The sequence below is a fragment of the Suricata suricatta genome, chromosome 15, assembly GCF_006229205.1.
Source record: "Suricata suricatta isolate VVHF042 chromosome 15, meerkat_22Aug2017_6uvM2_HiC, whole genome shotgun sequence".
Classification (NCBI taxonomy): Eukaryota; Metazoa; Chordata; class Mammalia; order Carnivora; family Herpestidae; genus Suricata; species Suricata suricatta.
This window is the reverse complement of record NC_043714.1, coordinates 77,853,643-77,865,747: the sequence shown is the minus strand read 5'-3', so window position 1 is coordinate 77,865,747 and position 12,105 is coordinate 77,853,643. Positions and strand designations below refer to the sequence as shown.

At 56.3% G+C, this 12,105-nt stretch overlaps 1 protein-coding gene across 1 annotated transcript; it reads right to left on the bottom strand.

The window, feature by feature from the left end:
• Nucleotides 1–9,262: 9,262 nt before the first annotated feature.
• GRINA (glutamate ionotropic receptor NMDA type subunit associated protein 1) lies at nucleotides 9,263–12,029 on the bottom strand. The gene is made up of 6 exons (XM_029923426.1): nucleotides 11,068–12,029; nucleotides 10,864–10,976; nucleotides 10,582–10,782; nucleotides 10,336–10,464; nucleotides 10,094–10,237; nucleotides 9,263–9,996 (listed from the first exon to the last, which is right to left on the bottom strand). The coding sequence occupies exons 1-6, from the start codon at nucleotides 11,399–11,401 to the stop codon at nucleotides 9,847–9,849; spliced, it is 1,071 nt and encodes a 356-aa protein (XP_029779286.1). The 5' UTR covers nucleotides 11,402–12,029; the 3' UTR covers nucleotides 9,263–9,846.
• Between the last annotated feature and the right edge of the window lie 76 nt (nucleotides 12,030–12,105).

The following is a 12,105-nucleotide window of genomic DNA, read 5'->3' as shown; positions in this document are numbered from 1 at the left end:
GGGTTGTTTTATTTGGTTCAGTAACTACAAGAGAAAGCATGTTTGTTAACAGGTTGCTAGAGAAAGTCCTTCCTCTGATGCCGGCACGATGGGGGCCCGTGTGCGCTGGCCGTGGGCCTGGGTTCCCGCGTCCTTATCCGGCCTCATAGCTGGAGTCAGTACAAGGGAGGACATTTATAGAATGTGGACCTCGGGAAGGGACCCTGCTCTGACCTTGTCTCTATTTTTCATCTCCAATTTAGGCTCCTTTTCTCTGGGTCAGACTTAAATGCAATTCTTGTGTTTTTAGCCCCTTCAAGTCTATGTCTTGGGTCTGCAAGCTCATGAGAAGAGCCTTTTGTCAAACATCTATTGCGCTTTGATCCAAAACCTGTTATGTGGGGACAGGAGAATGTTCTTTCTCATTGGGCAGCTGTGTGGGGAACATCGGTCTGAGTCGGACGCTGTGAGGCCTGACGGCGACAGGCCTGATTTCACCTGAGCAGCAGCAGCAGCAGCGGGAGATCCCGGGTTCGCCTCTCACGGCCGGAGCCGTGCAGACGTCCGCCGTTTTCTCGCTGTGGCCGTGCGGCTCCCGGCACTCGACATTCCTGTGCGCGTCTGCACACCTGCCTGTGCGAAAGTTTATGTTGGGCACACCTAGGAGCCGACTTCTGGGTGGCAGAAATGTAAGTGTTTTAAAAACATTTTTGTTATGTTTATTTTTGAGGGAGAGGGGGAGAGAGAGCGAGAGAGAGGGAGAAGTGTGAGTGGGGGAGGGGCAGAGAGCGAGAGAGGGAGAAGCAGAATCCAACGCAGGCTCCAGGCTTCCAGCTGTCAGCACAGAGCCTGATGTGGGACTCGAACCAGCAAACTGTGAGATCATGACCTGAGCCAAAGTCAGACACTCAAGCAACTTAGCTAACCAGGTTCCCCAAGATGTAAGTTTTCAACTGGACAAGACAATGCCAAATCGATTTGCTAATTCGCCTGCTTACAATGTAAAAGGGGTCCTGGTGCATCTTCTCCGACACTTGATATTGTCGGGCTCGTGCGTTTTTTCTGATTGGGTGGATGTTAACCGGCATCTCATCATGGTCTCGAGGTCACTCAGTCATTCAAATATTTATCGAGTGCATGTGCTGTGCCTGGCATTACTTGCATTCCCTCGATGACTTATGAGGTTGGACATGCCACTGTATGTTTTGTGGCCATCTGTGACTGCTCTTCTGTGAAACAGCCACTGCAGTGTCCACCGAGGGGTCTTCTTAGTCTGCGGAATGCCCAGTCTCAACCACAGGATAACCCGAGGCCTCCCTTGGCACCTGTCTGCTCACAAACGCAGGAAATAGAGCCAGCCGGCACCACGGCTACCTCATCGTTTTCTGCCGTAGCCAGCAAGGCGACATCCGTGGCCCCACAGGCACAGCTCACATGCAGGGTGAGGTCCGTGTTGGTCAGGGCAAGAGCTCGCTGGTCTCCAAAACTTCTGCTTCATGGCAGTCATTACGTCTTGGGACTTTCCATGGATGTAGCTTCCGGGGGTCCTGTGTCAAGAGTCACGGTCCTCTGGGGAGCTCAGAGTGCGGCTTCCCTCAGGCACGGCTGGTTCCTCCCTACGTCCTCCCCCGCCCCGCGCAGCTTACCAGCAGGGCTAACTGTTGCCATAAGCGGTGTTGTTGCCTAGTTAAATCGTGGACATTCTACCCTTCTGATTACCAGGGGGACAGAGAGAGCTCGCCGAAGGTCAGACGCTCAGGGAGAAGAGGAAAGAGGTTTTGTTAATCTTTTGGCCGCATTCATATTTTATTTTTTCACATTCATATTTTATTTTATTTTTAATTTGAGAGAGAGAGAGAGAGAACAAGCAAGTGAGGGGCAGAGGGAGAGAGAGAGAATCTTAATGTTTGTTAGATCCCAGGACCCTGGGATTATGACTTGAGCCCAGATCAAGGGTTGGATGCTCAACCCACTAAGCCACTAGGAACCCCACGTTCATATTTTACAAGTCACCTATGTCGAGGTGTAATTCTTATCCTATAACATGTGCCCATTTTAAGCAAATAACTTGATGAGTTTTGACAAGTGTATGTACCAAGTGACCACCATACAACAAGGTATGAAACATTTCTGTTCCCTAAGTTTCCTTGGGCGCCTTTCCCTAGCAAGTCCCACCCCTGACCCCTGGTCCTAAAGTCTTTCCTGGAGTTTTCATCATACAGTGCGTTCTTTTGTGTCTGGTGTCTTTTGCTCAGCGTACTGATCCTGAGATCCGTCCTGGGGCTGCGTGTATTACTAGTTCACTGCTTTTTAGTGGCATTCTGCTATATGACGATATCACAGTTTCTCCATGCAACTTGGATGGACATTTCAGTCATTTCACTTTTGGCTATTATGAATAAGCCTCTGCCATGAAAATTTGTGTACAAATCTTTGGATAAATGAAGGAGTGAAACTGCTAGATCAGCTGGTAAATAGCTGTTTAACGTTGTCAGAAACTGCCAAGTCATTTTCCAATGTGGCTGTACCGCTGTGCTTTTCTTCCAGCAGCAGACGAGAGCCTGTGGCACTGTGTCCTTGACGGTGTTGGTTACTATAGATCCTTGTGTCCTAGCTCTACTGTCCACGTGGACTGGTGTCTTACTGCGGCCTGACTCATTTCCTTAATGACTGGTGATGTTAAAGTTAGTTGCATGTGTGTGTTGGCCATTTGTGTATCTCCTTTTATGAGGTTCCTAAAGTCTTTTGACCATTTTTGAAAATTAGGTTGAGCGTCTTCTAATTCTGCAAATGCGGAAGTACTATCTGGTCTAGATACAAACCTTTGTCAAACACACGCACTGCAAATATTTTCTCCAAGTTGTGACTTGTCTTTTCATTTCCTCAGCAGTGTCTTTTAAAGAACAAAAGCTTTTACCAAAGATTTTTTTTAGTGGTTATGTCTTATCCAAGAAATTTGCTTATTCTAGGATCATGAAGATATTCACCTATGTTTTCATATAGAAGGTTTTTAAAAATAAATTTAGCTTTTATATTTAGTCTATGATCCATTTCAAGTTAATTTTATGTGTGATGTGAGGTAAGGATTGAGGTTCCTTCATACTGGTATCTAATGGTTCCGTTACCATTTGTTTAAAAAATGCGTGTAGGTCTATTTTCCGGATTCTCTGTTCTGTTCCACTGAGCTGTGTGTTCCTCCTTATGATTGTTGCAGCTTCACAGTAAGTCATGAAATCAGGTAGTGTAGGTTCTCCAACTTTGTTCTTTTTTCTAAATCATTTTGACTTTTCTACATTTTTTGCATTTCCATATACATTTTAAGATGTTTGTCAATTCCTACAATAAAGCCTCCTGGGATTTTTATTTTTATTATGATTGTGTTGAATTTCTATATCAATTTGTAGAGAACTGGCATCTTGACACTATCAAGTCTTCTGATCCATGAACATGGTACATTTCTCTATTTAGGACTTTAGAAGTATCTCTCAGAAATGTTTGTAGTTTTCAGTGGACATGTATTGCACATAGTTTATTAAATGGATTACTGTGTAGAAAAGGCCTGAGACCACTACCCTTAGAGAGGTCATCTAGCCACTTGATTTCAGGAGGATTCCCACAATTCCCAGAACTGATAGGCTGAATGAACTGAATGGCTCACTGTGCCTCTGCCGAGCTGCTGACTTCCTTCTGAGAGTCTGTATTGTGGTACAGAATACAGGCAGAGGCCCCTATAAAAACCCTTGGGGACTGAGTCTGCAATGAGTATGCTTGATAGACCCCACCTCACACATGTGATCACAGCTCCTCGGTCAAGGACTTAGGTTCATCCTGTGTGACTCCGCCGGGAGGAGAACCTTGAAAGCTTGCACTTGATTTCCCTCAGATTTTGCCCCGTGAGTTCTTTTCCTGGCTGATTTTGCTTTGTATTATTTCTCTTTAATAAATCCTGGTGGTGAGTTGGAGTATATGTTACGTCCGGTGAATCATCAGACCTGAGAGGGGTCTTCGGAAGGCTCAGCCGTGGTCCCTAAGCATTTCCTACGTTTTTCTAATGTATATACAGTTCATATGATACATATACATCATTTGAAATTTTCATGTTCATAGTGATATATAATTATTTAATTTTTTAGCAACATGAGCAGTTTTTTTTTATCTGTTTGGCTTATACAACACACACTACCTTGTGGCTCTGGAGATGGGAGGTTTGCTAAGTCCCACTGGGTTAAAAACCAGGTGTGGGCAGCGATGCGTCTTCAGAGGGTCTCGGGAGAATTTGTTTCCTTGCCACCTGCCTTCCTTGACGGATGGACCTGATAGTTATATAACTTAATTAGTTAATTAATTAATTTAGCGAGGCAGAGACAGAGGGGGAGAGAGAATCTCAAGCAGGCCCTGCACTGCCAGTGTAGAGCCCACGATGGGACTCCACCTCACCAGCCGCGAGATTGTGACCTCAGCTGAGACCAAGAGTCAGACGCTGAACCGACCAAGCCCCCCGGAACCCCTGACCGAGCCCCCGACGCCCGTGTAACTTTTTATCGTTGACCTTGTGTACTATGATCTTGTCCAACTCTGTCTGCTCTAGTCGTCTTTTTGGTAGACTCCACAGGATTTTCTGGTTCCGTGGTCGGGCTGCAGTAAACAAACATGTTCTTTGTTCCTTGTCTTATGGTACTTGCTAGAGCCTTCGGTATAATATTTTTGTTTTTGCTTTCGAGAAAAATCACCTGATATTTTTATTGTTTTGGGTAGGGGTCCCAGGAATCCTTTACCATCACAGGCCTGTGGCTGCACAGAGTGGTGACAGCTCTGGGGTGGTGGTGGCCCTGAGTGGTGGCCACCACAAATCAGAGTGACACCTGTCCTTGCAGATCGGGTGCCAGCTGCTCCCGAGGGTGGCCTGGCACTCTTGTGATGGTGGGCTGCATGCAGGAGGTGGCCGGCCCTGCTGGCTGCATCTCTGCCTCCTGAGCACCAGGCTGCTTTGCCGTCAGCACTGGCCCCACGTCACAGTCCTGCCGCACGAGGAGTTTTGGCCTTCAGATTCCGGGGCTTGGCGCCGAGCATCTGCCTGTGTCTCCCGATCCGAGGTCGGGCCGACTGGCCGTCACTGTTGCAGATGTGCAGACACGGTGACAGCTCCTCCAAGGCGGGGGCCAGAGAGGGAGAAGGCACCTGTGCCCAACTGTCCCCTTTCATAGGGACAGAAAACACAGTGGATCGGGGGCCCACCTCACTCCGGAGGACCTTGTCCTAACGCATTACACTCGCCAGGACTGAATTTCCAGACCAGAGTGCAGAGCGAGTGCTTGGGCTTAGGCTTCAACGTGTGAGGTTGGAGAGACACGCTTCAGCGCATAATCATGGGCTCATAAAAGACCCTGGGGAACTTTATGAGGTCAACATGCTTTTGTGTCCGTTTTGGCTGCTGTATCATTGGCTTTGGAAGTTTTTCAGGCATTGTCTCTTCAGACGTCACTTTTCCCATCTCTCCTTCCCTTCCGGACGCCACCTGCCGCGCAGCCGCCCACCCACCCCAGACACCCATCTCGACACTTTCTCTGTCCATCCTTTCTCTTTGTGAGTTGGGATGTTTTCTGTTGACCTCTCAGCTCAGTAATCCTTTTTCTGACTTGTATAATCTGTTCTAACATGCAGCTATTGAATTTTTAGTTTCACTTAATTGTAGTCTTCCACTCAAGACGCTCAGTTCGACTCTTTATATAGATTCCAATTCTCTCGGGAAAATTCTCCATACTACCTTCCATGTTTCTCTAGCCCCGCCCAATTTTTCTTAACATATTAATCGTATTTACTTTAAAGCCCCCCCCCCTTTGCTGCCTCCAATCTTTGAGTCACCCCAGGTCTATTTCTGTATCTTATTTGTCCTCTTGGTTTTAACACTGTGATCTTTTGAAATGCCTAGTAATTTTTAATTGAATGACAGCTATTGTGTGTAAAGAAAAGAAGCCCTGGAGCGCTCTGGATGATGTCATCTCCTTGCCAGAGCTGATTACTTTCAACCACCGGGACCGAGCTGATCCAGCCTGGGTGTGGTTCTGGTCAAGGCTCTGTGCTTCGGGCCCCCAGTTGGGACCCTCCAGGATTTCAGTCAAGAGCCTGGGGTCTCCCGGGTCTCTTTCCCTGGCAGGTCCTGGATGGGAAGTCCTATTTTTTTTTAGCACAACCTCCCCAAACCCTTCGGCTGCTGCTCTTCCCTCACAGCTGAGGGGGCCTCTCCTCACGTTTGTTTCTTGCATTGCTGCTCAGCGGTTTGTACTGAAAAATACGAAAGTACTTTCTCTAGCAGCGCTGTGTGTAAGGAGCGAAGCTTGGGGCCCCAGAGCGGTCCGGCCCACTGTCCGTGGACTGAGGGCACGTGAGGGGCGCGTGGGCAGCGCTGAGGACGGGTGGGGGGTGGCCTTGGCTCAGGTGCCTCGTCGCTGCCCACAGCGTCGACTCCAGACCCCGGGGCTTTCCCTCCTTGGCGTTCGGCCCCTGGCCCTGACCACCCGTGACTCCACGCTCCGCCGCCTCCGGCTTCCACGTGGTTGCCCGTTTGTGCCTCAGCACCTTCTCCCAGGCTTTCAGTTTTACCGTCTGCCTGGAACTGGCTTCCCACTAACGCCACGCTGAGCCGAAGTCCTGAAGGCTCAGGCTGTCTCTGTCCCTGGTCCTGGGGCAGCCAGGGCCACTAATGTTCACGCATCCGTCCCACGGCTGGCACCTGTGCTGTGCCTGCCCTGCGCTGGGTGCCGGCCTGCGGCCTAGGGACTCGGCTCGCGCTGCTGGGCAAGGAGTGTGACGGACGTGTGCACACGTCCTGTCTGTTCATCTTGAAAATAAGAATGGATTTAACGATGACCTACGTAAACAAACATTTCAGTTGAAAACTAAATTAGCCTTCTTTGGCCTTAGCATAGCTAGCCGTGACCGTGCCCTCCAGCGGAAGCTCGCGGGACACGCCTGCACATGCGCAGGCCGGGCTTGCCGCTCCCCGTGGTGAGGGGACCTCAGACAGCGGGAGCCGCGGGGGTCCCAGGAGTGGTGCTAGAAAGGACCTGCGAGCGGGGTTTGGCCCTTCTGGGTGAGCTGGGGAGGGCGGAAGGAAGCAGGGGTTCGCTCTGGATGGCTTGCTTCGGGGACGGGGGTGCCCCATCCTCTGTGGAAGGAGGGGCACTAGGCCGGCAGCAGCTGTCAGCGAGGAGGCCACCGCCGCCCGACGACGAGGTGGCACAGGGCGCTGGCGGTCCCCGTGCAGCCTGGACGTCACCCGGCTTTGTTCATATCCCGATGCCGTTAGGAGGGGGCTCATTCCTGCCTCCACCCAGCCCTCTTAAAGGGGCCTCATCTGGCGCTGGTGTGTGAACCTGTTTCGGTTCTAAACAGGACACCAGGCCTGTGCCCGAGGGCCCGGCCGGCGCCCAGCCGCTGAGCAGCTTCCTCCCTCCTGGAAAATCACCACGGCCTAGCCCGCAGGGGCTCCCGGAGGCAGCGTGAGAGCCCCGCCTGGCCCACCTCAACTGCTCCTTCCAGCTTCATCACCTGCTCGCACCCTCGTACCTCCCCCCGGACCTCAGACCTCGTGCTGTGGATTCATCTTCCTCAACTTCCTGCGGGAGCGCCCTTAACCTTCCCTCTGGCGGCAGAGGCCCCTTCGCCACGTCCCCTGGCCTCGTGGCCCTAGCCGGGCCCCTGCCCACCTCCAAACCCTGGCCGTCCCCAGGGACCCGAGAGTCTGTGCTTCTCAGGCTCCTTGAGAAAACGTCCTTGCACGTTGCACTTGGGAATTATTCCCGAGTTTAGTCCACCTCCACCAGTACTCTCCCTCACCGTGTGAGCACTGCGTTCCTTCCTCACACGAACCCCTGACGGGTCGGTGAGCCCCGGGCAGGGCAGCGCACCTGCTCAAGGAGCCGGCAGCCAAAGGGAGGCGAGGGAGGGGACCTGCGCTGCGGCCCTGGCAGAGGGACAGAGGGTCCTGGTGTCACATGAAGCCACTGTGGACTCCGGGAGGGGCCCCGTGGTACACAGCCTTGCCCCAGGGGAAGTGGGGCCTGCCTGGGGCTCAGGCTGTGCAAGGTCAGACCTGGGGGTGGAGCGGTGAGGGGACCGTGAGAGGCCAGCTGGGCAGTCGCGGGCAGATGGCAGGGCCTGCATGCCGGGCAAGGAAGGGGACCATCAGACGGTTTTAAGCAGGCAGGTGGTGCGATCGGGGTTTTGGAAGCACAGCCGGCAGGCGGAGGGTTGGTGGGCGCGAGCCGGCAGGCGAGAATGGGGAGGCCTCCCGTGGCAGGGGCGGCGGGGAGGAGGGGGCAGGGGCGGCTCTGGTTCTGGCCTGGGTGGCCAGGGCGGAGACCATTGATGGCGATGGCGCAGCGGCAGCAGGCTGGCGGGGAGAAGGGACTTGGTTCAGGCGGGCCACAGTCGAGGGGCCCACAGACCCCCTGCGGTGTGCGAGTCCCTTCCCGGATACTGGGGGGCCGGGCTGCTGGGCAGAGGGGCCCAGGAGAGGGTCCTCAGGCTAAGCTGGTTGGGACGGCCCTGCAGGCGGAAGGCTGCGGTGAGCTCCGGGCAGGGGCTCCTCCGACAGGGCTGGGCACTGGGCCTCAGAGGAGCCCCTTTGGGGCGTGAGGGTACGGACAGCTGGCTGACCTCTGGGTGTGCACCCGGGAGCTAGGGTAGGTGAGGGCTCCAGAAGCGAGGGAACGAGAGGGAAGCGCACACAGAACAAGCTGGCCGGTGGAAGGTGCCAAGCCCCTGGAGTCTTTGTGCAGTTTGCTCCAGGCACTCCAGGCTACACGTGTCATGGGGGTGGCCCGGGGACACACAGGGCCTCTGTCTGGGCCAGGCCTGGGCGGCCCGTCAGGTGCCCACTGATGGGCATGCTGGGGCCTGGCAGAGCCAGGCTGAGGGGCACGATGGGCCTGCTCTGGGGCAGGTCAGTGACCTGTGCTGCCTCCCCCGCTCCCGGGCCAAGGCAGGATGGTAAGGGTCTCATGAGACCCGGTGTCATGCTTCGCAGCTTCCAGGAGGGCGTGGCAGACAAAGCCGCCATCACGTGGCCCCACGCTTAACCCCCAGAGGCCTTCAGATGCCCGTCCAAGTCTCAGGCCGGAACCTTCTGGCTGAGGAGGCAGCGGGTGGGGGGCAGGTGGAGAGGGTTGGCTGCTGTTCTGTCCTTGACCTCCCCTCCCAACAGGCCAGCCTGCTCCTGCTCCCTGTACCCTGGTGAAGCCGAGAGCCTCCTCCACCAGCAGAAGTGGCCGTGCCACGGAGGGGAAGGCAGAGAGCAGAAGGTCCCGTTTATTGGAATTTTAAAGACAGCAAGACAGGAGGAAGGCGCCCTCCTCCGGGGAAATACCCTCAACCTCTCTGCCCTCAGGGCTCAGCACAGGGACAAGACCCTCAGCCCTCAGGCCCTCCAGAGGGCAGCGCTCCAGGGCGGGGGAGAGGAGGGGTGGGAGGGGGTTCTCTATGCCAGGCAGTGGGGGGGGGGGGCTGGAACAGGAGGGGAGACGGGCACCCTCACCTCTTGGCTTGACCCCTCTCCCCTGGGACCCGGTGTCACCCCCAGACCCCGGGGTGGGCTGGCAGACAGGGCTCATGCAACAGTGAGTGGGCAGGAGGAGGCATGGAGACCTGGCCCCACTGCCCTGTGGCGGGGCCAGAGGGCTAGAAGGGGCCATGCTGGCCACAGCGGGTCCAGACAGGTATCTGCAGTGCGCACACAGGTGGGTGGGAGAGGGGCCTCTCCCTCCCGGGCTGTGCCCAGGGACGAGAGAGGGGGGGTATGACGGCACTGCCACACCAGGGGCAGGGCCCAGGCCAGCCATGCCACCTGAGCGAGGCCCCAGACACGGACTACTCCTTGGCACGGCCGATGATGGTGAGGATGTACAGGAAGATGTTGATGATGTCCGTGTACAGGTTCAGCGCAGCAAACACATACTCCTCCGGGCTCAGGGACAGCTGCTTGTTCCCCAGCAGCAGCTGGGTGTCCACTGCCAGGAACTGCAGGTGGCAGCACAGGCTGTTGAGGGACACGCCTGCCCGCCGCAGGCACGTCACGCCCCGCCCTGCCCAGGGCCCGCCCACCGCCTTGACTCACGCAGGTGAAGAGCAGCGCGCCCAGCGACGCGTACACGATCTCCAGGATGCGGTTCCGGATGAAGATGCAGAGGATGGCGAAGATGACCAGCACCACCATGCTCACCAGCAGCACGCCCATGCACGAGGTGAAGTCGTAGCGGGTCTGCGGGGGTGGGGTGGGCGGGGGAGGCTCTGGGTGCTGGGCCCCTGGAAGGCCTCTGGGCCCTCCAGGCCAGCAACCCTGCCTGCAGGGGCCCTCACCTGCATGGAGAAGACGACCACCGTGAAGCAGACAGCCGTCGTGATGCCCACGGCCATGATGACCGCCTCGGTGTCGTAGAAGCTGGCGATCATCCCCACCATGTAGGACAGACTGACGGTCAGGATGGACTGTGGGGCGACAAAGCCTTGGGCTGAGGAGCTGCTTCCGCCCCGCCCCCCGTCTTCCCATGGCTGCAAGGTGGGAGCGGGTGGAGAAGAGGGCGGCCGGGGAGGGGGAGGGGTTACCAGTGCAACGAGGTTCCATGGGTGCTTCCGCCGGAAGTCTCCGCAGCAGCTGAGGACGATGAGGGAGACAAAGAAGACGGCATAGGACACGTAGTACGTCCACACGTTCTCCCGGACGAAGCCCTTCACCTCCCCGACAAAGGTGAACACGGCCACAGTGGACAGCGTCACGGACAGCTGCAGGGTCAGCACCAGGAACACCTGCGGAGGGGCCAGCTCAGAGCACCGCCCAGTGCAGCTTCCCCCCCCCCCTCCCCGCCAACCCCGGTCTCTCCTGCCCACCTTCCGGATGAAGGCTTGGCGGATGCTCTTGTCATCCCAGTTGGTGGCAGGAAAGTCCTGGTTGTCATAGTAGGACGGGGGGCCCTCTTCATGATAGTTTCCACGCTGAGGTGCTGAGGACCAGGATGGGCAGAGTCAGCGCCACTGGAGGGCACTTGGAGCCCCGGCCTCCCCCCCTCCCCCAGCTTCTGCCCCACTACTCACAGCCAGGGTCCGGTGCCGGGAAGGCCTGTGGTTGTCCATAGGGGTTGGGGGGAAAGGGGCTCTGGGGATATGGCCCCTGCGGGTAGCCCTCTTGAGGGTAGGGGCCTTGAGGGTAACCTCCTTGGGGGTAGGGCCCCTGAGGGTAACCCCCTTGAGGGTAGGGGCTGGGGCCCTGGGGATACCCTGGCTGGCCATATGGGGAAGGCTGGAACGGCGGCTGTGGGTAAGGGGCCCCCGGATAGGGAGGCATGGAGGGCTGGGGGCCCCCAGGATATCCAGGGTTGGGGGGAGGATAGTTGTCCCCAGACACCAAGAAACTCTTTTCGTGGGGCATGGCCTCCGGTTCTGTGGTCTCCCCCTAGAGGAGAGAGAGAAGTCAGCCCTGCGGTGGCAAGTCCCCGAGCCAGCCACTGCCGCCCCGCCCCACCTGCTGCGGGGAACCAGGACACAAAGGGGGGCACTCATGACTTTTGCCCCCAGGGCCACGGGCGTCCCTCCTGAGCAGAAGGATCAGGAGGGCCAGTGGGGACTGGGTAGCTGAGCGTGGGGCTTCACAAGGGGCCGCTCTAGGATGACCCCAAAAGTGGAGGAGGGGACAGACAAGATGATGACTTCGTCAGCTTCCGGATTTTTGGCTTCGGTTGTTTCTTAGAAGCAACTGGAGGAGGTCTATCACCGCGGCTCGCGTCTCCTGGGTCAGAGCTCGGCCCGGGTCGGGGCTGGGGGCGCGGTCAGGGACGTGTGGGGGTGTGCCCGGATCCTCCCCTTCGCAACCAGCCCCTTAAGCAGCTTTAAGGGGCCAGAGCCGGCGGCTATTTCTATCCTAGGAAATCCCCAGGCCATCTGTGAGCAGCGAGAGCCCTGACCCTGGTCCAAAGGCAGGCCCGACCGACCCTCGCTCCCCGGATGGGGGCAGCAGGCCCGGATCGGCTTGCCGGGGTCCCTGCCAGGAGGGTACGCCAGGAACAGCGGGGTGCGGGGGTGTATGGGGGATGGAAACGACCAGAGGGCGTGCGGGGGAACAAAGCAGGCGAGACG